Raw genomic sequence first — 24,688 nt, 5'->3', positions numbered from 1 at the left:
CCAGTCTGTGAAGACAATCCTGAGCGAGATGGACCGATGGTCTGACTCAGTATACAGCTGCTGCCTGTGTTCCTAAAGTGCGATTGCTTTCCCAGCCCGATGACAAATGACTGGCTGCCTGCAACACTCTACATGCGCTGTGAATGAAGAATCGTGTGCATGTGGTTTGCAGAGCCTGGTGTCTGGCAGGGCGAGGTCGGCGTCGGTGGTGTCCTCTGCTCTTCCGTTCAGAAATGATAACTTGCTCAAGTCTGGAGGAGAGGACCGGGCGGCAGACGTGATGCTCCCCCCACCTGCCCCCCACGGCGCCCTTGCTGAAGGCTGCCCTGAGCACTTTCCCCTTCAATTCGTGATTAAGGCTAATGCCAGGTTATTAGGAATGCTGTCCCAAGAAATGATTAACCACATTTTCTCTGGCCTCTGGCAAGGCGGCTGCTGATCAGGCTCCTTCCTTGAACGGCACTCAGTTTGGCCCAAGGCAGAAGGGCTCACGGCTGCCTCCTGGGGAAAGAGCACACAGGCCCCTGTGCCTAGGAGAGGCCCAGAAGAGGACTTTCAACAGGTGCAGCTTTCTTTTCCCCCTGTGTGACAAGCGGCACCTGTCCTCTTTCCCATATGGCCGCCCCAGGAAGGGGGGAAACATTCATTCACCCCAGAGGATACTTGGCCTTTCATGCAAAACCGAATCAGCTTGTTTTAAATGCATCCTATCAGGGGTCACCGAATGCTGTTGAACTACAACTCCCAGCACTCTCTGCACCAGATCCTGAACTTGGGCAGGGGGTGGCCAAGGGGCACAGGCCCCCAGTGAGTGGCTCAGAGCCCCGAATCTCACCAGCCACCTCCACAACCTCTTCCAGAAAGAAAGGGCAGCCGTGAAGCCACCTGGCCAGAGCTCCTGGCTGGCCTCCCTGGCTCTCTGCTGCGTCTGCCTTCCGAGGTGCTGTGTTTGAAGACTGGAGACTTTAAAAAAAAAATATGGATATGATGGATTTTAATTATCAAAGGTGAGGGAGGGGCTGTGGGCCTGGACCGTGGAACTTTTAAGCACCTACCAATGCCCCTGGTAGTCTCCTCTTAATCAAGGACTACAAGGATCCTGCCCCGCTATGGAAAATAGCCCCATAAGCCGGCCCTCCAGGGCTGCAAAATCCACCTTACTGAATGCCCGGAAGACGCGGGAAGAGAAACGAAAGGGACACGCGTGCCAGGGCAGGGGTGGCAAAGCTGGGCCTGTCCAGCCGCTGTTGGACTACAACTCCTATCACCCCCAGGCACAGCTGGGGGTGATGGGAGTTGTAGTCCCGCAATAGCTGGAAAGCCTCCGCTGGGCCACTTCTCTGCTAGGAGTTCCCTGTGCTGGAGTCCACAGTTCAGACGCAACTCACCGGCCACCACACCATGCTTCGGCCAGCCAAGAAGAATCCGCCCACAGTCCCACGGTTGGTGGAGTACATCGCCTAGAGGGAGAGAAAAGCAGGGAGACACCGTTAGGACAGACAGCCAGACCAGCCCCAAACAGACTTCAGCATCAACAACAACTATTTATATACTGCTTTTCAACAAATGTTTCCAAAGCGGTTTACATAGAGAAATAATTGATAGGATGGATAGGTAGGTAGGTAGGTAGGTAGGTCCCTGTCTCCAAAGGGTTCACAGCCTAAAAAGAAACATAAGATTTGGGGTACTGTGCTGGGGGGTAGATAGGTCCAGGTATTCTCCCCTTGCTAAATAAAGAGAATCACCACATTAAAAAGATGCCGCTTTTTAGTAGGTGAGAGTTAGCCAGTTAGGAGGGGAGAGACATATATGTTTGTCTATAAGACTTTGGAATGCACTCCCTGCTGAAAAAAGAGCTTCCCCATCTCCGATTGCTTGTTTAAAGTCTCTAAAGACGCATTGATTCACCCATGTTTTTAAACCAGAATTGTGGTTTTAAATTGTTTTAATTTTTGTTTTGATTTGTTTTTTGTTGCTGTAAAGTTTGGGGCTGTGTACAACTACAATAAATACTCCTCTCTCTCTCTCTCTCTCTCTCTCTCTCTCTCTCTCTCTCTCTCTATATATATATATATATATATATATACACATACACACACATTTTTATGCTACCAAAAACGTGCAGACCCTTTGCAGAAAACGCCATGTGTCTCGACCTCCTGCTAGAAGACAGTGGCCACCATCCTTCCCATCTTCCTCATGTCTCTGGCGTTATGAGCCTTCACCCCATGAGGTGGAGAGGTGATGGTTATAAATTATTAACTGCAACCCTTGGTGTGGGTTCACACAATCACACTGATGTCAGCAACCCACCTTAAACCTAGATCAGATGATTGTGTGGAACAGCCAGGCTGCCACGGTGGTTATTTCCCATGCACACAGTATCTCCTCAGTTGCTAGGTGAGAAACTCCAATCAGATTCCCTACCCTTCACTTGGCATAGCTTTCGTACCTGCTTTTGTATCTGCCCCCAAAACAAACACATCAAGCATTTCCTCCAGTTTGATCTGTAGCCAACGGATAGCCAAGGAGAATATTTTTGTCTTCCTAGGCTTGCCAAGATTTCACAAGCCCAGAGTCTGAAGAAAACACCTCTCATCCTGCATGCGCACGCACACACACACACACCCAATAGAAATATCCATCTCTGCCCGCCGGAAACGGAGAGCACCAGTGCAGAAAGAGAGTTTGCTTTGCTATCTGTGGAATCTCTGGTGGTTGAGTGTCCACAGAAACCAAGAAACAGAGTGGAAGCAAGCCCACAACAAATCACGGGAAATGACATCTGGAGCCAAGTTATGTAACGCCCGTGGCCTTACAGCTCAGAAGCAAGAGTCTCATGCCTCGACCACCATGCACTTTAAGAGAGCATGTTGCTGGTCCTCATGGTTTCTGGGGCGGGGGGGGTCGCCACTCGCCTTGCAGGAGCAGTAGGGCTCTCGAGGCAGCATGGGATTTCTGATTAGAGAAGAGCAACTTTACCCTCGCCTTTCTGCTTTGAAGGGTGAGACAAAAATGAGCTGGTACAGACATCCTCAGCAAGTGAATGGGTGCAGCTGGAATGCAATAGGTCATAGGTGACCTGAAAGGAGCAGGACAGTTTGACCAGCTCAGGACATTTTGGAGGGAACATTGCCTCCACGAGACACCATCAACCATACCTTTCCCCTGTGCAAACCACTCTGACACCTTTACTGGCATGCAAAACTCGCTCGGCCAAATCCATTTCCCACTCCCTCACCCACAAGGCCGAAACTTCATAGGAAAGTATCAGATTAGGGTCCTATAGCTTGAATTAAAGAGACTCCTCCAGCGTCCCAGGAGCCAGGGGAACCCCTTCACTTCCTTCCTGCCAGGACTTGGGCTGGGTGAGCCCATGTGTGTAGTGGGGTGCAGGGTCATTTCCCTTTCAGTTGCAGCTGGCCAGGCAACCTTGGAAGCTGCCATCTACTGAGTCAGACCCTTGGTCTATCTAGCTCAGTATTGTCTACCCAGACTGGCAGCGGCTTCTCCAAGGTTGCAGGCAGGACTCTCTCTCTCTCAGCCCTCTCTTGGAGATGCTGCCAGGGAGGGAACCTGGAACCTCAGATGCTCTTCTCAGAGCGGCTCCATCCCCTAAGAAGGGGAATATCCTACAGTGCTCACACATGCAGTCTCCCATTCAAATGCAAACCAGGGTGGACCCTGCTTAGCTAAGGGGACAAGTCATGCTTGCTGCCACAACAAGACCAGCTCTCCTCTACTGTACTGCAGGCGTACAGTAGGGACTTCTACTGACCTCTCTCCCACCCCAGTCTTTCCTGCCACGTGGTCTTGGGCAGGAAGGGAAAGCTAACTTAGAAAGCAGACGGGAACTTTTGGCCAAATCCAACCGAGACTGCCTTTCCCCGCCCTTCGCTCCCCCCAAGGAGTTGCTCTGGAGGCGCCCTTGCCGCCTTTGAAGGCTGATCCGATCTAGCGGGCAGGTACATCTCTGCCCTTTGGCTTCTGCAGTGCCCCGTCCAGACTCCAAGCACCAGTCGAGCGTTTCACTCATTGTGCCTCCCCCTCCTGAGCATCTCTCCGGCTCGGCTTAGATCTTGGTACAAGAATTTGGCCAGAGTTGGCGCCTCTGGAGTTCCGTGGAGCTCCGAGGGAGTCAAAACCGCCTAGGAATGATGCCAGAGGTGGCTGAACTGGCATCATCAGGGGTCCTTGCAGGAGGGCAGCCCAGCAGCCCCCTTCACGCCCAGCCCCTCTGCGGCCTCTCTACCCCCACCCCCCCGCCCACTGGGCTAGGCAGCCTTCCTCCCCTGGCTCAGCCTCTGGGCCCTTAGGCGCTGCCAGGCACAGAGAAATGTCAAGAGCTCTCCATGCCAGCAAAAGTGTCAACGTCTCTGCCCAGGGCATACAGAAAAGTGGGCAAACTTGTCTTGGAGGCAGAGGGCCAGGAAACTGCTCTGACAGGCCAAAGAAAGAGCCGGTGCCCAGAACAGGGCTGCATAGCGAGTGATCAACAGGCTGCTGTTCTCCGGGTTTCTGGGTATCTCTCCCGAGGACCGGGCAACTTCAGGGAGCCTCAACTCTGCCAGAACTCCCCCAGTCAGCCCTGGCTACCTACCTGACAGCTAATGGCCAGCCAGGGAAAACAAGCAGTCCCCACTGCCCCCAGATTTGGCCCATGCGTCCATCTGTGGCCCCCCAACTGACAATCAAGGGGTCGGAGAAGAGAGGAGGAGAACAGCACTCTAAAGCAGCTCTGCCCCCCACCGCCGCCGCCCGCCCTCATTTCTGTTCCTCCGCACCGAGCACTGACACACAATTGGGCTGATTGTCCGGCTGCGGGAAAGCCCCAAAGCTGCCCACCTGAGAACCAGAGGCTAATATAATGTTGAGCAGGAAGCACAACAAGACCAGAGAAGAGCTGGTCTGGTGGTAGCCAGCATGACTTGTCCCCTTAGCTAAGCAGGGTCTGCCCTGGTTGCATAGGAATGGGAGACTAGAAGTGTGAGCACTGCAAGATATTCCCCTTAGGGGATGGAGTCGCTCTGGGAAGAGCATGTAGGTTCCAGGTTCCCTCCCTGGCAGTATCTCCAAGATAGGGCTGAGAGAGATTCCTGCCTGCAACCTTGGAGAAGCCGCTGCCAGTCTGGGTAGACAATACTGAGCGAGATGGACCAAGGGTCTGACTCGGTATATGGCAGCTTCCTATATTCCTAACTCCTCCTCAAAGAATTAATCAGCTGATAATTAACCTCCGCGGCTTCCTTTCTGCTTCCCTAAGAGGCCATCCTAAGCGCAGGCAACACTTCACTTTTTATGCCCGTTGCAACTTCCGCCCCCATCCTTTGCAAAGCCTGGAAACTGCAGCCCTGGCAAGGTCAGGGGTCTCCATCTGTTGCTGGATTGCAACTCCCATCACCCCCAGTTGTGATTTATTGTGGCAGGGGGTGATGGGAGTTGTAGTCCAGACTGGTGGCCTGCCCAGCGGCAAGGTCCTGTGATATCTCTGCCTACCCCTACCTCATCTCACAGGACTGCGACCCCCAGCTTCTTTGGGGGAAGATGGAACGGCCATAAAAGCAGGCCACATCTCCAGGGTGGACAGGCCCTACGATTCTCCTCTGATGACTGCGGCTTGTTTTCAGATGGAATTACACCTTTGGGACATCTCCATTTACATCAGCGGCCTGGGCCGTTTTCTACTCCAGGGGATCACAAAGAAATTCTAGTGCTAAGAGTAGCACTGAGCATACACAGAGTGCTTCTTGGCCTCACCACTGAATAACCACAGCCAGATCCTCATTTGAACCTGGAGGTCAGGAGCTGCTAAGACCAGGGGCAGATCCCGACGGCCCCCCACCTACTCTGAGCAATCAAGGTTGGGCCCACACTCATGCATAGCGCGCCAGTGCCCTCAAGGCCTACCCCTCATGAGAACAGAGCTCTGCAGGGGATCGGGGGGGGGGGTCTGTGCAGCTGCGATACCACTTCAGGGCGATAATCCTCCACGTGGAGGGACCAGGGCTTGCCTTGCCTTCTCTCCCTCTTCTGCAAGTGGGGGCACAGTCTGTGAATTCCTCTGCGTGTGTCTCTCTCCTCTTCCAGACTGCAGACTTGGAGGGCTGCCCAGGCTGATCTCCCACCACCACCACCACCACCCCAATACCCACCCCTCCCCATCACACCCTCACAGCTCCATGCACGGTAACTTGCACGGCACCCCGCCTCCCCCTCCGTGCCCCATGCCCGCTCTCAGCTGCAGCCCGGCATGCAACAGAGAAGAGTCCTCCAGACCTACCCACAGGCCCACTGCCAGGACCACCAAGAAGTAGATCACAATGACCGCAATATCTGCAGGGTTGTTGATGGCCACGACGTTGGAGCTCTTGGGGCCCGCCGTGGTGGAGGCCGTCGCCATCGCTGTCGCCGTCACCGAGGATGCCATGCTGCCCACTGCAGAGCCGTGAGCTGCTCTGCTACCCTGCCTCTTATACCACCTGGCAGAGCCTCCGGGTTAATGATAAACCTCCAGCCACCCTCTCTAATAGGTAACTTGAAGATTCTGTCCTTCTCCCTTGGGATGCCGCCTGAAGTCTCAGCAGGTGCCTCTTCCTGGCGTGGCAGGGGTGCCAGTCCTCAAGGGCTTCTTCAGGCGGCTCCCCCTCTGCAGAGAGGCCGGCTTCATAGGCCCTTCAGCAGCCAGCACTGAAGGGTTTTGTAGTCCAGGAACAGGTAGAGAGTTGGGGAAGGTGCGGCTTGGCAGCTGCAGGAATACCAGGCTGAGTCTCTCTCAGGTGCCTCCAAAGGCTTCCGGGAAGGCTTGGTCCATCGTGAGCTCTGGGAGGCGAGCACGCCTTAAGCACCCAAACCGTACCAGAAGTGTGGTGCAAGGTTTGGGGACTCCCCAGGATTCCTTGACTAACATCTCTGCTGCGATGTGTCATCCATGCTCCCAGGTGAGGGCGAGGCAGATCAGTGGCACTTCAGAGAAGAAGAAAAGGAGAAGCCACATCAGAAATCTCTTATGCCAAGATTTATGGACACACACACGCTTGTGCCGGCTGGGCCATGGGCTTGATCTCCCACAGCTCGCCACGCCGGTTGAACTCCAGGTGAAAAGCCAAAACCGTATGCCTCAAAAGCGTGACGCAGGCTCCCTCTTAACTGCGGGAAGGTGTGTTGATGAACCACAAACACACAGGGGCTGTTTATGGGAGTTGAAGTCCAACAACATCTGGGGACCCAACCTTGAGGAGCCCTGGTATAGATTCTAGTTGTCTTGAGCACGGCTGTCGCTATAATTGAGCGGATGGGCTCAAAGAACCCGCCCCCCCCAGCTCCAGAGGGGCCCCAGATCCACCCCTCCCTATCTCCTTCATTATCTCCCTCATTCTTAGAGGCTCACGGGGAGAGAGGTGAACACAGGCCCCCTCTCCCCTAGCTACGCCACTGGTCTTGAGCAAGGCTCATTGGCCTTTGGGGATGGTTTTCTAATACACTAAATTAATCGAGGGATAAATGAAAGGTGTGAGGACAATTCTAGAGGGTGGGGGAAGAGAGTTGACAGAAAACTCCACCTCCCACTTCTCCATCCACTTCTTCAGTGAATTGCTTGCCAGGAACGCACGGTGAGGCAGAAACCCAAGTTCCCAACACAATGGGCACTTTGTTCATACTCCGTAGGGCATAATCCCCTTGCTTTTAAATAGAGGCCTTCCTCATTTTTGCAGCAATGTAAACTGAAGTTATTTGCAAAAGTCTGCTCACCTTGGCAAGGAGGACAAAAGCAGGTACCTTAACAAGGAAATGCCTGCATTTACAGCAATGTTTAATTCGGCATTACCTCACTGAGTAAGCCTCTTGCTTCAGTTCACAGAATTCCAGTCTACGGACTGCTTAGCAAACCTGCCTTTGTTCACAAGGGAAAGGGGTCAAAATCGCAGCTGACCTGAATCCACCATGCCTTTGGCTGGGGGGTTGGCCTAAACCTAGATGTTGTCTTCTGGCCACATCTGGGGACCCTTGATTGGGCAAACCAAATTTAAATGGGTCCCTTTCCCTTCTGGATAAACCCACGGGATCCGAAGAAACACACGGTCTGCCCCAATCTCACATCCCTTTTGCGCAGAAGGCTGTGCTAACTGAATTCCTTCCGGCTGCCCTTTTCTACGGCTGGATATTTCCACGGATTAATTGGTTGTATTAAAAATGGAACTGACGGAGTCCTGGTGGCAGCCGGGATGTCTGAGGCTGCTGGGCTGCCTAAACCTGTCTGCGACATTCAGATCTTGGGGTGGTCGTCCCCACCCACCCACCCTTCCTAGCTGCAACCGCAGCACAGGTAGCAGAGAGACCCCCAGGGCTGGCGATGGGAGGAAACGGTACCTGGCTCCCGGAATTCCTCCTTCCACAAGGGCCAGCTGGCCAATCCGGTGCTGGGAAGGAGAGCTTGGAACGCAGGATGACAGTTGAGTCGGTTGAGAAGGACCAGAGGCCTGCAGGGTCCATGTGGGGCTTGCAAGCCGTTGGAGAGCCAGGATGGTGCCATGGTTGGAACGAGCAGGGATGCTCTTCGCCCGGGGGGGGGGAGGGTGCACGGGGGGGGTCCACTATGAGGCAGGTCCAGGTGGCCCGTGAAATTTAAATATATCATTCACGGTTGCTCCCCTCAAAACTATCACCTGTAATCAAATGCAGCACATCCTAGAATTTTTAAAGGATCGTTTATAGAATTTTGAGAGGGGCAGGGGGGGTCTGTGGATCTCTTGTGGGGTGGAGAGCCGGTCTTGCAGCAGCAGGCATGAACTGTCCCCTTTGCTAAGTAGGGTTCACTCTGGTTTGCATTTGGATAGGTGACTACCTGTAAGATATTCTCCTTACGGGACGGGGCCTCAGCTCAGAGGTAGAGCCTCTGTCTGGCGTGCAGAAGGTCCCCGATTCAATCCCTGGCAGCAGCTCTGGTTTCCCCCTCCCCATGGGGCACGGGCAGCGATAACCCCTGACTCCATCCACAAGGGCAGGTTCATAGGCTTACAGAAGCCCCACCAGCCTTCTCCCCACACCCACCTGCCGCCACAAAAAAACCAAGACAGTTTGGTGCCTTCCGTCAGAAAACCCAAATGTGTGTATGTATGTATTTATGGCATTTAATTGTTGCAGCCTGCCCTGCCACTAATTAACCGGGGCCACAATCCACCAGCCCCACTGGAATGAGTGGAAGGCAAGCGCTGTCCGTTTTATCTGCAGGGTGGCGGATTTGTGAGTGTTGGTTTTTAGATATGCCTTGCTGATGGGGACTTCTTCGTCTCCTGGGATGGTTAGCTATTCTGCTCCTTGTCCGACTGGGAGAGGGGCCCCCCCCCTTATCTTATCTTGCTGCTTTGATCCTGGGCTGGGGATCAGGAGCACAGGTTCCAAAAACAGGTGCTGCTTGGAGGGGAGCAATTCTGGGGGACACCAGCAGAGAACTGCTTGGTTCCGCCCGCCCCCCTCCAGTTTTTATTTATTTGGAACAGGGGTGCTCAAACGCAGGTCCACAGATGTTCTGGACTGTGAGCTTTTCTAAAGGGCAGCTTTGAATGAGCCACACTGTCGATTTCAACGGAGGATGTTGCTGCTGGTATAAACGATGCACGTGGCAATCCGTATCGTTCTGCCACCGATGGCCTGCATTGGCGTTAAGACTGGAGGGGGGAAACACCACTCCCCCGGCCCCCGTATTTTATTTCTCCAGTTTTAACACAGACAGACTTGAGCGCTCAAGTTTGAGGACTCCTTAGCAGCCGTTGGATGACAGCTCCCAAAGGCCAGTGTGATGTGAGTTTATTTATTTGTTTGACACATTTGTGTACCGCCCGAAACGCAAGTCTAACAACGTCTGGAGGCCTAAGGTTGGAAACCCCTGGATGAGACAGTAACTTATGGGTGGAGTCTGGGTCATCTTCCATCTTTGTACATTGCAGCACCCAATAAATGTCAGGGGGGTGCTTCATAGTGAAAAAACGTTATTTTGTTTTTCTGGCATATCTCTTTTAACCTAAAAAACAAACATGCAGTGGCAGAGGAAACTAATGCAGCACACAGGAGATGAAGCGAAGCCTTCAGCGGTATCCTCCATAGGGCTAGAAAGTAACCTTGGGGATGCTACCAGCATCTCCCTGCTTTTTTCTGTGACTGTTCCCAACAAGCCGCCCAGAGCAGGACCAGTCTCTCTCTGCGGTCTGCACCATGCTCTTGGCAGTCTCCTTCTCACTCCTCAGCAGGTCCACTTCCCACCACTGCTCAGAGGGAACATAGGAAGCTGCTTTATACCGAGTCAGACCCTTGGTCCATGCAGCTCAGTATTGTCTACCCAGACTGGCAGCGGCTTCTCCAAGCTTGCAAGTAGTCTCTCTCAGGCCTGTCTTGGAGATGCTACTGAGTGAAACTGGGACCTTCTGCATGCCAAGAAGATGATCTTCCACTGAGCTATGGCCTCGTCCTCTAAGGGGAATAACTTACAGAGACAGCGCTCATGTGTAGCCACACATCCAAATGCAAACCATGGCAGACCCTGCTTAGAAAAGGGGGCAATTCATGCTCGTGACTCCAAGACCAGCTCTCTCTCCTCCCCAAACCGCGAGAGGCCAAAAAAGCAGATCGGCAGCAATGACTCACACCCAGGGATGATTCCCCACTCGGCGACTGAGTCAGGATCCTTTTAAATGGGAGAGACCAAGCCTTGAAGCTGAGACCTCGAACCACAAAGCTCGGGGCACCTCCCTGGGATTAGCCAGGTTACACCAACAGACAGTCCCAAGGTGCCCTGGCTGACATGTCAAGAAAGGAACAACCCAAAAAACGGTGTCTGGTTTCTTTCCGGCTGGCTTGTTTTTCTTAACCCCTTCCAATATTAGTTTTGCTTTTAAAGTTTCCGCCTCCTCGGCTGATGAGGATCTTACTGAGGGAGGTGCGGCGACTTGAGTTGACGTCATGCAATAAACAAGTTAAGAAAGAACAAAGAATCTTCCCAATGATATACGGAGGGGTGGGATTACGTGGGGACGATGATAGAAGCATCATCGCTGGCTAGAATGGCAGGGGGTGGAGTGGACCTGGATTCTTCCTATAGCGCATGATCACACTGGGGTGCTTGGTGCCATCTGGTCTTGTGGCAGCCAGCATGACTTGTCCCCTTAGCTAAGCAGGGTCCACCCTGCTTGCATGTGAATGGGAGACTAGACGTGTGAGAGCACGGTCAGAAATTCCCCTCTCTGGGAAGAACATCTAAGTTCCAAGTTCCCTCCTCAGGGCTGAGAGAGACTCCTGCCTGCAACCTTGGAGAAGCTGCTGCCAGTTTGGGTAGACAATACTGAGCTGGATGGATCAGTGGGCTGACTCAGTATGTGGCAGCTTCCTATGTTCCTAGGAAGAAGGCTCATTGTGACCTTTTGACAAGGTCCACACCCCTAAAGATGGGAAAGAGGTGATAGTATTACAGGACTTCCAGCTTTCAGTGGCTTATCGTCTTTTGATTGTCCTGGCCATCGGGCCTGCAGAGTCCCAATGTGCAATGGTGCTTTACACGCTTTAAAAAGTTTTCCAAACATAAAAACCATCACATGTAGTTCAACCATACGTTGGACACACATGTAGTCTCCCCTCCAAATGCAAACCAGGTTGGACCCTGCTTGGCAAAGGGGGACTATTCATGCTTGATAGCATGAGGAATGGGGTCAAAAACAAAGTTGTGATCCATCAAGCCCAGGGTGTTTTCCACACAGGACTTCTAGCTCGCCTCTCCTCCGGAATGGGAGGGTGTGCCTTTCGCATATTGGCCAGATTTATCACGAAGTCCCTGTGAGCTATCGGGGAGCACTTCAGACACAATCTGGATTTTTTAATGGCACATTAGAGTGTGGCCCGATTTATATCCAGATTTTTAAAAATCCATTTTTTGCGTTGGTTTTTTTGGGCAACTTCGAACTCGCACTAAAGCCTCAGAGTCAACTTGCAGTAAAGCCCGCTGTGTGCAAAACGCCGTGGAGACCAAGTCTGAGAAAACCTCTGCCTTAAAGGTACAGGGGGCAAGCTTCTCTGAATCCCCCTTGCCCCTATTTTACAGTTTGGGTGAGGTCCAGTCGAGGCTCAGCCAGGCCCTGCACAGCCTCCACGAGGAATTTGGCTGGGAATCCCATATTGGTTAACCACACAGCCATACAGCAGCAATCCATATCAACCAATTAATCCTTCCGGGGCCAGTTGACAGTTATCTCTTCACCATATCTGAGCTGGGTCTTGGATTTCTGCCTAATGATTTCTCTGTACACTGTTACCAGCAGATTTGCTTTTGTTCTGATTAGCTGCGTGGTTTTCACTGCACACACATGCCCTTGATTGCTGCCGCATAACACAGCCACGTGGTTGGGCTCTCTTTCCCAGGAAGAGCCCAACTCCAACCCACCGGACTAAATTCTGAAGTTCACCATCGCCTCTTGGGCAGCACGTGATGGGCCAGGCGGGGCCACCGATGTGTCCACTGTGGAATCTGAAAGCTAGCCCGTGTGGCATCTGTTCAAGCAGCGGCATCTTTCTTTTTAAAGAGTCACCTAAACAGCCAGGGGGCAGGGCTAGGCTGTCGGGTGTCCAACCAACCAAAACTTACTTGCCTGCTCTGGGCCTGTGGACCAAACTAGAGATGAACAGGGTATCCTCTCATCATCATCATCATCATCATCATCATCATGCATGCGTGTGGTGAAAGGCGTCTGCTAAAAACAAGCCAACTGTAGAGGCTTTTACTGGCAAGAGATGAGCTCACAAGCCTTAAATATATTTCCTGAAAGTCAAGAGGTTATACAAGCAAACCCTGCCCTGTCTAAAGAGTTTGGCATAAAACAAGGTGGATTCACCGAGCTGACAAGCTGCTGTCTTTTGTTCAAAGAGTCTGTGGAAAAATAAGCCTGCTGGGGAGGAGACCAGCACTTAAAATGCCGGGGAACCAGCTGGATGACTCTGCCAAGTGGGTTTCACAAGTGCGTGTGAAAGTGCCTCTCATTTGGGGAGATGTTTCTGTGGCTGCAGGAGACAGACAATAGTTTCCAAGAGGGTGGGGGATGCTTTGAGAGTTCCCATGCAAACATTAACAGAGAATCCAAGTATCATGTGATTGATTGATTGATTGATTAAGTGCCGTCAAGTCAGTGTCGACTCTTAGCGACCACATCAATAGATTCTCTCCAGGATGATCTGTCTTCAATTTGGCCTTGAAAGTCTCTCAGTGGTGCATTCATGGCTGTCGTCATCGAGTCCATCCGCCTTGCTGCTGGCTGTCCTCGTCTTCTCTTTCCTTCAACATTTCCCAGCATTATGGACTTCTCAAGGGAGCTGAGTCTTCGCATAATGTGTCTGATGTATGATCGTTTGAGCCTGGTCATTTGTGCCTCGAGTGAAAATTCTGGATTGATTTGTTCTATGATCCATTGGTTCCTTTTCCTGGCTGTCCATGGGATACTCAAAAGTCTTCTCCAGCGCCAAAGTTCAAAAACATCAATGCTTTTCTTATCTTGCTTCTTCAAAGTCCAGCTTTTGCATCCATAGAGTGTCATGGGGGGAACCATTAGCGGAGCGATTCTAATCTTTGTAGGTGTAGACATGTCACAGCATCTAAAAATATCCTTTCCGAGGCCTTCCTTGCAACCCTACCAAGTGCTAGTCTGCGGCGTATTTCTTGACAGCAAGTCTCATGGCTGAAGGGGGGATTTGAACTCGGGTCTCCCGGGTCCTAGTCCAGCACTCTAACCACTACACCACACTGGCCCCACGAATGACACCACGTTGTCATTCCACACACAAAAAGGTTCATCCCGCCCTCCTGGCGCTTCCTCTTTTCGACTAGCTGCAGCCGTCCCTGTGCAGGGAAAGGAGACGTGGACACGGCCAGAGGATACCTCTGGCTCACGGAGCTGACTGGCTCCTGCTGCGTGGTTCCCTTGGCAACACACCCATTTCCTCACTTAATAAGGTCTTGATGGGCATCGCGTGCCAGGAGCCAGAATCCATCGGGCAGTTCCTGGGCTGGGCTGGCAGAAGCCTCCGTGGCACGTCCCGGAGAGGCCGCGGCTGCCTTGCCAACGGAGAGATCTCGGGTAGATTCTGCTGGAACAGAGGGCTAGGAAACCCTGGAACAAGGGGAGGGGGTCAAATGTCTCTGGAACCCAGAGTGGTTGGGGGACGTGTTGGGTGAGCCTCAGAGAGTCCCCCTGACTCCCACCCAACAGGGGGCACCCAGTGACTGTTTGCTCCCCCTCCCCGGCATGTCTCTGAAGAAGGGGGCAGAGTCAGGGGGGTCCACTTTTTAACTTTTGGTCCCAGGGCCCACTCCAAGCTTGCTCTGCCCTCCTGCAAGGAATAATTCTTGGCTGGCATCGGTGGGGGCAGCTGAGCAAGGAAAAAGCAGAAGAACTACCACGCAGGAAGCAGGAACCGAGACAAGGGCAGTTCACCTGCTGAGACCCTGGAAGGAAAAAAAAGACTGCCTCTCTCTCTCTCTGTGCCCGTCCCTACCTACGGCACTAAACCTCTGGCTGTTAGTGCATGCCCAGGACATGGGTAACAGGAAGCTCTCCAGCTCTTGCTGGACTATAACCCCCCCCACCTCACCACCACCCTGCTGAGCTGAAATAAATGGGTCACAATGAGAAAAGGTTCCCCCTCCACTTTAGCCCACTCTCAGTGGCAACATCTGCTTCTGGGCATGCCTGCTTCGGCCAAGAGTCCAACACACGGCCACTCAGCAGCACCAGGCTCCAATGCCACAGGCTCCTACACATGGCTGGCACAGCCCCTCGGTGGCAGCTACTCCCGTTTAAGATACTTGCATCTTATCTGTTCTAATTAATGCGGCTCCCGTAGCAACGCACATTGAGATAGGAGGAGAACATCATCAAAACAAAACAATATATAACACGAAGCAGCCGCAGCAGACACCATAAACAGAGTCAAAAGCAATACAGACGATCCCGGGAGTCTAAAGCCAGCTCAGACGAAGCAGGCAAGGCAGAACGGGGTGTTCAATAACAGCCATGTGTACGGGGGGGGGGTCAGTTTTTATTCTCTCCAGCAACAATATGTTCCAAGATGATAGGATACTAATGACATTCGGGTTTTGTAACTTGTGGACGATGCAAGTCATTGAATGGGACTCGAGAAAGAGATGCTGTCCTGGTAGCTCCAGGTCTTCACACTCACCTCCATTTCGGAGGATGGATACAACTGAAGGAAGCCCGGGCGGGTGCGTGGCTGGGGAGTCAGTCATGTGACTTGCCTCTGGGGGCCCCCAGACAACTGTCTCCCCTTGCCCTAGTATAGCTACGCCCCTGTGAAGGAAGCTTGTGAGTAGGGGCCAATCAGGATTTGACTTGAATCGGGTTCACACACCACTGCTCCCAGCTCTCTGTTGCCGGCTTCCTGCTAATGATTCCCAGATGTTTTCAGAGTGGATGCCAAGAGCAGGGAGGTGCTGTGTGGACCTGGCTGAAGCTGCCAGCCTGGAGAACCCCTGCACATAGCCACGTCCTCTGTAGAGACTGAGGGGCCAGGTGAGGTCTTTCCACACCCTCCTCCATCTGCACTAATGTAATGCTCTTCTTCCTTTTTATACACACGCCTGGCAACAACTCTTAAAATGCATCTATGAGCAGAATACTTTTGCACACGATGGGAAGAACATCGCAATCAATGCCTATTGTGCGGGGCAGAGTGGCCCTGCAGAGGTGGAGAAAGCAGCAAGAGGTTTGGGGAGAGAAACCATCCCAGAACAGGACTGGAGGAGAAAGAGTAGCATTGTGTCCACGCAGCTGGATCATGTGCTCCAAATGAGCAATCACATCAAAGAGCAGATCAATGCCCAGTGAGATAGCTCCGTGATGGACTCTAACCTGCATGCCACCACAGAATGGAAGGGGAAAGAAAGGCACCTGTGAAAATCTGGAGAAGAAGCCCAGTCCGGCCTGAGATTGGTGAGTAGCTCAAGCAGCGTTTCCCTTCTTGAGTTCTGACCTCAGAATCACATGTGGCGAGTGGCATTTAATTGCAAAGAAGGTCAGATCAGGAAATGATGATACCTGAGATAGCGGCCGGTGGTGGGGCATTTCCAATGACAGCCTCCCTCCATGAACTGAAATTAATGAGAAATGCACAAGAGCACCACTGCAATGAACGGGAGATGCACAATAGCTGAGAGAGGCGCAAGAGCTCCACTGAAATGCATGGGAGACGTACAAGGACTTGATGGAAATGAATGGAAGATGTGCAAAAGCCTTAATGAAATGAATGGGAGATGCGCAAAAGCATTATCGTGCCCATCTCCCCTTCATTTCAGTGGGTCTCGTGCTGGAGGGCGTGGGTCCAATCAGTCTGCCTCCCATTTCGCCCACCTTAACAACACCCACAATCCAGCACTTGGCTCATGGTGGGGCAACGTCTGAGATGGGTACACAAGGACAGAGATTCAACACTGCCACCCACCACAGCCATACTGGTTCCATCCTGAGATAGCATAAGGATTTTCCCAGGGTCCTCCGTGGGTCAAAAGAACTGTGGGTATCCGTGGGGAGCAGATCCCAATTCATGTTCAGCTCTAAAAAAAACCACGGCCTTCTCAGAGTGAATGCTGGAAATTAGTTCCATATGAAGCCAGCCATGGATCTATATTATGCTGAAGTCAACTGCAGCTTTCCAGACCATCAGCCAAGGGACCCTTCTGGAGGTGCTGTGTTCCATGGTTTCACCTTATCTAGTGCACAGGGTTTTGCCCTGGTTCACACAGGCATGCAAGCCTGGGTTAGAGGCAGATAACCCAGGTTTAGATGCTCGTGTGAAGAGGCTCAGTGAGTTTCATGGCCAAATGGGATTTGAACTCGCTCCCCTACACCAGCACCCCTGGTTCTAGTCACTGTGGCAGCTAGGTGGGTCATCTCCTTCTCCCACCTGTGCTAATAGGATGCCCTTCTTTCAAATGCACACCGAACCATCTAAGTGCAGAACACTGCAAAATAAAATAAAATAAAATAATCATCAATCTGAAACCATTACATGTTGAGGAAGAAGGAAGTTTCCCCCAGAGAGCTGACAAACGCAGCCACAGATCTAGCGTGAAAACCGTCCAGAACTGAACCGGAGCTGTATCACGTTCACGTCGTTGTATCATGTGATCGGAACGAATAATCACACCATGGAGCAGATAAATGCCAGCATGATAGCTTGCTCACGGTGGACTGTAACCTGCACGCCTCAGCAGAGGAGGTGGGGGAAGAAAGGCGCCTGTGACACCCTGCCGAGAAGGTCCAGATTAATGAGTAGCCCAAGAGATGCGTCCCTTCTTTTGACTTGGCTTCGGAATCATGTGTGGGGAGCCGCGAACAGGGCAGTTTCCTGTCAGCACAGCAGGGAGGGTCCCCCGTGACACCCTCTGGCCACTGACTGACGGGGGACCGGGGTGCACTCCAGAGGAAAGGTCTTCTGCACAAACCCCTCATCGTCGCAATATTTGGACAGGGTCCAAATCTTTTGCAGATGGGATCAGACAATCACCTTGGCTCCTGTGGTTTCCAAGGCCGACTCACCCAGGTATGCTCACCGCCTGATCCTTGCACGTGTGAATTCGTGATTGCCATAAAGCTGCATGCAGTGCAGGCTCACGCCTTAGGGTGCCAGTCATCTGGCCCTAAATTGCATTTTATGGGGCGACCCAGGAGCACAGCAAACCTCCCCTGGGTCTCCCTGGTAACATGTCATGAGGGTGGGGGAGAAGCATCATTGAATTAGCATCTCTCCCCCCCCCCTTTATCCAAGTGGCAATCGATGAAACAGAACACAAGGGAGAGACGTGCTCAGCTAAGCACCCAGCCTGGACAGAACAGCCAGACACACTGCCGATTTTCAGTCACGTGCTTGCAAATGTGAAGGTTCAAGGAGGGTAGCACAGGTAGGGTGGCAATCCCTCCTGCCTCGGTAAAATGCACGGAGTCTGGGTAAGGCGTGCTTGTCCCCTCCAGCTGCCGCTTCACACATGATCATGCTTCCCTCCTCCAACCTGGATGTTTGCAAGCGCACAACCAGAAATTGGGAATGAGCCCAGCTCTCCCACCCAGGATGGGCCAACCACCCATCACCAGGGAGGTCAGCATCGCCAAATGGGGAGTTTGAGCCCACGTGAGCATCTAGGAATCACACGCGGTCCAGGAGAACCCCCAGACTGCCTAGCTGAGCACAGAGAGAAAAAATGGTAAAGAGTGAGGCCAAATGGCCCTGGAACGCAAAAGATGCACTTAATCCCCCTAGCTTTCAAAGCAATAAAGCAATGGAGCTTCACTGGCTGCCAATAGGTTTCCGGGCAAAATGCAAAGTGCTTGTTATAACTTCTAAAGCCCTAAACGGCTTAGGCCCTGGGTAATTAAGAGAGCGTCCTCTTCACTACGACCCCCACCGCCCATTGAGGTCATCTGAGGAGGTCCGTCTCCAGTTACCGCCGACTCGTCTAGTGGCTGCACAGAGAGGGGCCTTCTCGGTCGCTGCCCCGAGATTGTGGAACGTGCTCCCTGCTGAGACACGATCCTCCTCATCTCTGGCAATTTTTTTTTTTTTAAATCTGAAAACCCATCTTCTCACCCAAGCTTTCCCAGCTTTTAAAAATGGTCTGTTTTTAATTTTATGGCTGGTTTTAAATTGTTGCATTGTTTTAACTTTTTCTATGTGTTATAATTGCTTTATGTTAACCGCGCAGAGATGAAAGTTTCAGCGGTATAGAAGTTTAATAGACAGATAGATAAATAAATAAAGTGTCCTGACCATCAGGGTCAGGGCTGCCATTGGGGAAAGAGATCAGGTCTCCTCCTGTACCTTTGAGAGATGCACAGAAGAGAGAAGTTCAGCAGATGCAGCTTATCATGCAGGGGGAAGAAAAGCTGCACCTGTTGAAATGCCCTCTTCTGTGTGCATCTGTCCTCATTTCCCTCCACTCAACTCCCTTTTTTAAAGATCCTGTTTCTGGAGACCAAACTGGGACTATCCGGGCCTCCAGGGCTACAGTTAAGGATACTGCTCATCCATCAGCCCAGGGATGACCCAGAGGCTCGGCCGGTCAATGTTCAAACTGATGTTGGTTTAGAGCTAAGCTCAGGATTTCAAGGAACTTTATTGCACAAGAGGGGGGGAAACGGCCCTTGTTGTACCGGCTTTGAACAAAAGGGGATTGGGTTCAATGAGTAACGAAGCAAGGTTGGGAGCAGAGGACGGATCTCTTTTGGTCTCCCTTGCTAGGGCGGAGGGGGGCCTTTCCTCTTTTTCTCAGCTGTCTCGGGGATGTAGCCCCAGGAAGCCAGGTGCTGTTTCATCCACTGTCCCACCCTGTAAACAAGAATATAGGAAGCCGCCTTCTGTAGAGTCGCACCCTGGGTCCGTCCAGCTCAGGGCTGGCTACACGGACGGGCAGTGGCTCTCCCAGGTTTCAGGCAGGAGCCCCTCCCAGATCAGCCCTACCTGGAGATGCTGCTAAGCAGGTGAACCTGGGCCCTTCTGCAACTGAGCTCCAGCTCCCATCCCTTAAGGGGAATATTTTACAGCTGATAGTCATCCAATGCAAATCAAGGCAAACCCTGCTGAGCAGGAGGGACAATTCATGCTCACGACAGCCACCTTATGGCACAGTGGGGACATGCTTGACTAACAAGCAGAAGGTTGCCGGTTCGAATCCACGCTGGCATGGGAAACACCTCTATCAGGCAGAAGCAATAGAGGAAGGTGCTGAAAGGCTTCATCTCATCCTGCGCGGGAGGAGGCCATGGTCAACCCCTCCTGTATTCTACCCAAGACAACCACAGGGCTAGTCTGTGGGCGCCGGGAGTCGACACCAACTCGACGGCACAACATTACCACAAGGCTGGCTCTCCACACCCCCTCTTCCACTCCCTTGGCTGGATAGTGATTACTGGGGCGGGGTGTCTGCCTGTAGCTGAAATGTTAAGGGGAGGCAGGCTAGAACTCAGCATATTAAATAAATAAAGTGCTGGCCGTCTAAAAGCTTGTTGTGGGTGGGGAGAAGTCAACCAGAAGTCTCCAGAACACCCAGCATGCCTGTGCCTTCTGCTTCCCGACATCCAGCGTGGCTGAATCTCATCGGTTTGGGAAGGCAGGGCTACTGCAGAGCAGCCGAAAGCTTTCTTGGGAGATACGCTTGTGTGCCTCAAGGGCAGAGAGCCAGGCAACAAAAACTGTTCAGGGCTTTCAAAAAGACACCGAGAGACTGGGCTAGGTCTGAAGGCAAGCCAGTGAAGATTCGGGGCGTTCAAAAAAACACCGTCCTCTGCTGGCGTAAATGACTAAGCTAATGAAACAGAAGACAAGACATCCAGGGGTTGTGCCCCATCTAGAGAGCAGAGCAGGCCTTGTTCCACCTGCCCGTCTGGGAACATCAGAAAAGAAATCCACGCACGGGCTCCACCTTGCATTCAGTGAACCTCATTAACTCGAAGGACGACGGCTTTGATCTAAAGCAAAGGCAAATCATGTCTGTCTCTTGGCTGCTGTATGCATTGCAATTCCCGGAAATCTATTCCCAGGCCAGTCCTTAAGCAAATGCATTAGCACCTCCGGGCCTCCGCTTCTCCAGTCGCAACCCAGAGATTCATAAACCGGGCAGACCATAAACAGCACATTTCCTCCTGGAGACAGAGAGCCTCAATTTGTTCACCCCAATATGCCACCTTCCCCAATATGCAGATACGTCTTGGGATGGCTCATCTACGTGAACATCTGGCACACATCTGGCAAAAGCCTCTCACCTTTGGACAATTAGCATCTAACTAGAATTGCCAACTTTTTCTTCTGGCAAGGCTCCTGGGCCTTGAATGGTGACACAGGGGGCAATGCCTTTCCTACCACCACAGAACATCCATAGCAGAAGACATTTCACCTGCTGATTTAAATAGTTGTTAAAGGCACAGGAGCCCTTTGCGGGGGGGGGGGGGAGTTGGACACCCTCATTGTGGCTGGATTGAGGGTTAAGTTTCTATCTCTTCCACACCTAAAATGGCAATGTAAGATGCACCATTCCAGAAAGTCAAAGCACATACCCACTGCCTCTTTTCCATTACTATAAAGCAGGACTGGCAAACCTGGCCCTCCAGCAGTTGTTGAACTACAACTCCCATCATCCCCAGGCACAATTGTGGATGGGGATGATGGGAGTTGTAGCTCAACAGCTGGAGGGCCAAGTTTGCCCACCCCTGTTGTAGAGCAGAGGTTCAACCCTTGGGATGGGATAGGATGCAACCCATCTATTTGCCATTTTGGCTGGGGATGATGGGAGTTGTAGTCCAACCACTTCTGGGGACCCAAGGCTTGTAGAACATTCTGGTTCATGGCTCTCCAGGTCTCTGTTAGATAGGTAAGATGCCCAAGACCACCATTTTCCTGGCTCCCGGGTCAATAGAAAAGTGTTCAAGGTGAGCAATTCAGTAGACGTATCCGGTTAGAATATTCCAGGGAAAGCTGCCCTTCCAGTTCAGAAACAGCCACATGCGACAGAGATAAAGACGGAGAGTTAAGCGGAGGTCAAGCTCAGACCTGGTACATTCTGTATTATCCTAAGGATATTTTGATAAGTTTAATATTATTAGCTCAAAGTCCACAAGAAGAGAACCACCCACACCATTATTGCTGTGTATAAAAATACTATACCAAAGTACTTGGGAGATATGTACGGTATTCCACCACCCCCCCCCCCACCCCGCTTCAAGTACTAACAAAGTACATCAAGTAGCCTTTTTGATTCTTTCTTAGTACTATCAAAGAAATTATGCAGCAATTGTGTATTCAACCTATGATACAAAGCAATGTTTTTCCTCATCATAGGTGACACTCCAGAATCATTAGCAATAGCCATTAAAATGACACCCTGCTGGTCAGCATAGAGACAGGGGAAAGAGCTGGTCTTGAGGTAACAAGCATGAATTGTCCTCCAAGCCAATACCAACCTGAACAGAATTCACATTTTTTTTAAAAGGGGAAAAAGAAAATTAAATGCGGTTTTAAACACAGTGTTAAAAAACTGGTCCTGCTAAAGAGATCGGCTGAAACACACACATGCATGCATGCACACACAGAGAGACAAGGTGAAATGTCTCAACAAGGAGATACAAAGAGATTAGATCGCTTTTTCGAGAAAGAATCCCATAGGCAACAGTCTCCGGACCAGGCCATCTGTGAGAGTTTACTGCCTCCTGCAGAGTACCTATGGAATTACAACATGTGACTTCCTAGCTCAAACGTTATTTCAAACTGCCCAATGGATGGATGTCCTCCTCATTCTGTATTTTTGACAGAGCAGAACAGAAAGCGGGATGGAAACTTTAAAACGGGCACTTTTCCCATCAAGGGAACAGTACTTAAAATACATACGTATTCTATGCAGCTGAAAGGGAAAGGCGGCTGGTCTCTTGTCTGGAGCAGAGATTCTCAGTGTTGGGTCCCCAGATGTTATTGGACTTCAACTCCCATAATCCCCAGCTCCAGTGGCCTTTGGTTGGGGATTATGGGAGTTGAAGTTGAAGTCCAGTAACATCTGGGGACCCAATGTTGAGAATCCCTGGTCTAGAGCATGTGTAGGGCCTGGGATTTATGCAGTGACGGATCAAAACCAGATCCAAGGAGGCAGAACAAACACCCCATCTAGGAAATCACGTTGACATTTCAGATCCATTGGCCATTTTTGCTTTTCCAACATTGGCTAGCACAGGGGTTCCCAAAAAAGGGGGGGTACAAATACTCCTACAGGAACGGGAAAGGTTCCCGGGGGTACTCCGCTTTCTTGCCACAGCAGTCAGCCACACTATTTGTTCCCCATCTGAAAATGGCTGGCTTGAAGGCAATGCAGCCTCAGCGATGTGTGCGCTGCAGAAGGGGGGGGAGGAGGGTGAAGATTCCTCCTCTGCTCCTGATTGGCTGGCTATGAGCTGAAGCTCAGCCTTCCCTCCCCTCCGCCTGACTGACAGGCTTCAGAAAATCTGCACTGAGTATTCCTGTTGCAATTAATGGGACAGGTAAACTTGTCCCGTTAATTTCGATGACTGCTTATTAGTAACTTAGTGTAAATGTGAGCCAGCGATTGCAGAAGCCCGTCTCCCAAACTGTAACACTTAAACTATGTTTTTATGTATGTAGGTGTGTGTATGTAGACACACACGCAAATGTAAATGGGATAGTTACGAGAGGGCGACTTCAGCCACTGGCTTCGCCTTAACGAAATTGATGGGACGTTGAAAGAAGCAGCCTGTCTCATAACTGTAACGTTTGTTGAGTGTACATGTGCATGCTTACAACCTCCCTCTCTCTTTCTCTGGGGCACCTGTGCTGAAGGTTTATGTCAAAAGGGGTACCCTTGTTAAAAAGTGTAAAAGGGTGGGGACCCTTGGGTTAGAACACACACTGGGGTTTAAAATAACTCTAATCTACTCTGCATCCTGCATTAAAGCACACACCTGTGCCCACAATCGACACCGCAGGGCTGGCGTAGTGCAGCACAGGTTCTCCAAGAGTTTGAGCCCCAAAGCCCCTGCTTCAAACCCACCACCTCAGCCATTTACGCAGTCAGTGGCCTTAGAGGAAAGTGTTGTTCTGTCAATCATCTTTTTTGCTGCTCTCACTAACCCTTTGCAAAATGGGGAATTAATACCGGCCAGCCTCAAAAGCAGGAAAGTAAGGACATGGGAAGTGTTTTGAACCGTTTGAAATAGGCCAGACCAAATGACAACCTCCACCCCTTTGCACACACTAATTACTATGGGGCACATGCCTCGGACAGCCTCATTGCAGTGTGCAAGAGCATAGAAGCATATCCGTTTGTCCTGATGGGACCTGCACAGAATAACTTTCTGATGGATTCTGCTCCACGTCAAATGATGGTTTCTCCACCGCGCCTGTCTTCTGCCTATCTGCAAAAACCCACTGCCTGAAGCCTTGCATTAGGGTTATTTCCAGACTGCTCGTTGGTAACCATGACTGAAAAGCCCAACGGCACTTGAAACATGTGAATTCCAGTTCTGCAAAGTTCCGGCAGGCATCTAGTTCACCATTGTTTGAGTAGACATGACCCATTTCAAGACAGAGTTATTCATCCCCGAAAATAACGAGCGAGGCAGCAAAAGAAAAAGAAAGAGGAAGGTAGGTTGAAAGCCATCTCCATAAGAAGTCATCTCAGCCGGAACAAAAACGGAGATTCCACCCTTGGGAGGGCAGACGCCTTAGAAACAGACAGGCAAGCTGATGGATAGGCATGGCGAGACCAATTTAATGGAGTCGGGGACTGGGAAATTAAGTTGTTGGCAGGTCCCGTTTGGATGATTGATTTCTGTTGTACGAGTCTCTCTCCCTGTTGACTAGGAACATTTCCGGACCTGGGTCGGCTATCACCATTTCCTCTCCCTTCCCCAGCAAGCCTCAAGCCAGCCAGCTTAGTATCCCTAGTAACACTCTCCAGTGCAATGACATCATACTGTCTCCAAGGCAACAGTTCCTGGTGCAATGACATCATGGTGTTACCATGGTGATGTTCCATAAAAGTCAAGGAGAAAATACTCTAAAGCAAACAGGGATTGAAGGTGATTTAGGGGGGAACTGAAACAGAAAAGCAGAATAAATAAGAATGGCTAATAGATTACAAGGTTTGGAA

At 51.4% G+C, this 24,688-nt stretch overlaps 1 protein-coding gene across 6 annotated transcripts in view; it reads right to left on the bottom strand.

The window, feature by feature from the left end:
- SLC5A1 (solute carrier family 5 member 1) overlaps positions 1-8,415 on the bottom strand; it is a 56,059-nt gene extending 47,644 nt beyond the window's left edge. For 2 of the 6 annotated variants that reach the window (XM_053279632.1, XM_053279626.1), the window contains exons 1-3: positions 7,750-8,270; positions 6,281-6,963; positions 1,389-1,460 (exon numbers count right to left, since the gene is read on the bottom strand). In XM_053279632.1, coding sequence (XP_053135607.1) covers positions 1,389-1,460; positions 6,281-6,427 — 219 coding nt within the window. In that variant the 5' untranslated portion in view covers positions 6,428-6,963; positions 7,750-8,270. Of the gene's footprint in view, positions 1-1,388; positions 1,461-6,280; positions 6,964-7,749; positions 8,277-8,367 lie in introns of those variants that run through there. The other 4 variants (XM_053279631.1, XM_053279628.1, XM_053279627.1 and 1 more) reach the window with 4 other exon arrangements.
- Positions 8,416-24,688: the final 16,273 nt, after the last annotated feature.

The sequence above is a fragment of the Hemicordylus capensis genome, chromosome 15 (genome assembly GCF_027244095.1).
Source record: "Hemicordylus capensis ecotype Gifberg chromosome 15, rHemCap1.1.pri, whole genome shotgun sequence".
NCBI classification, from domain to species: Eukaryota; Metazoa; Chordata; class Lepidosauria; order Squamata; family Cordylidae; genus Hemicordylus; species Hemicordylus capensis.
Note: the sequence above shows the minus strand (reverse complement) of the source record. Positions and strands in the feature narration are given on the sequence as shown.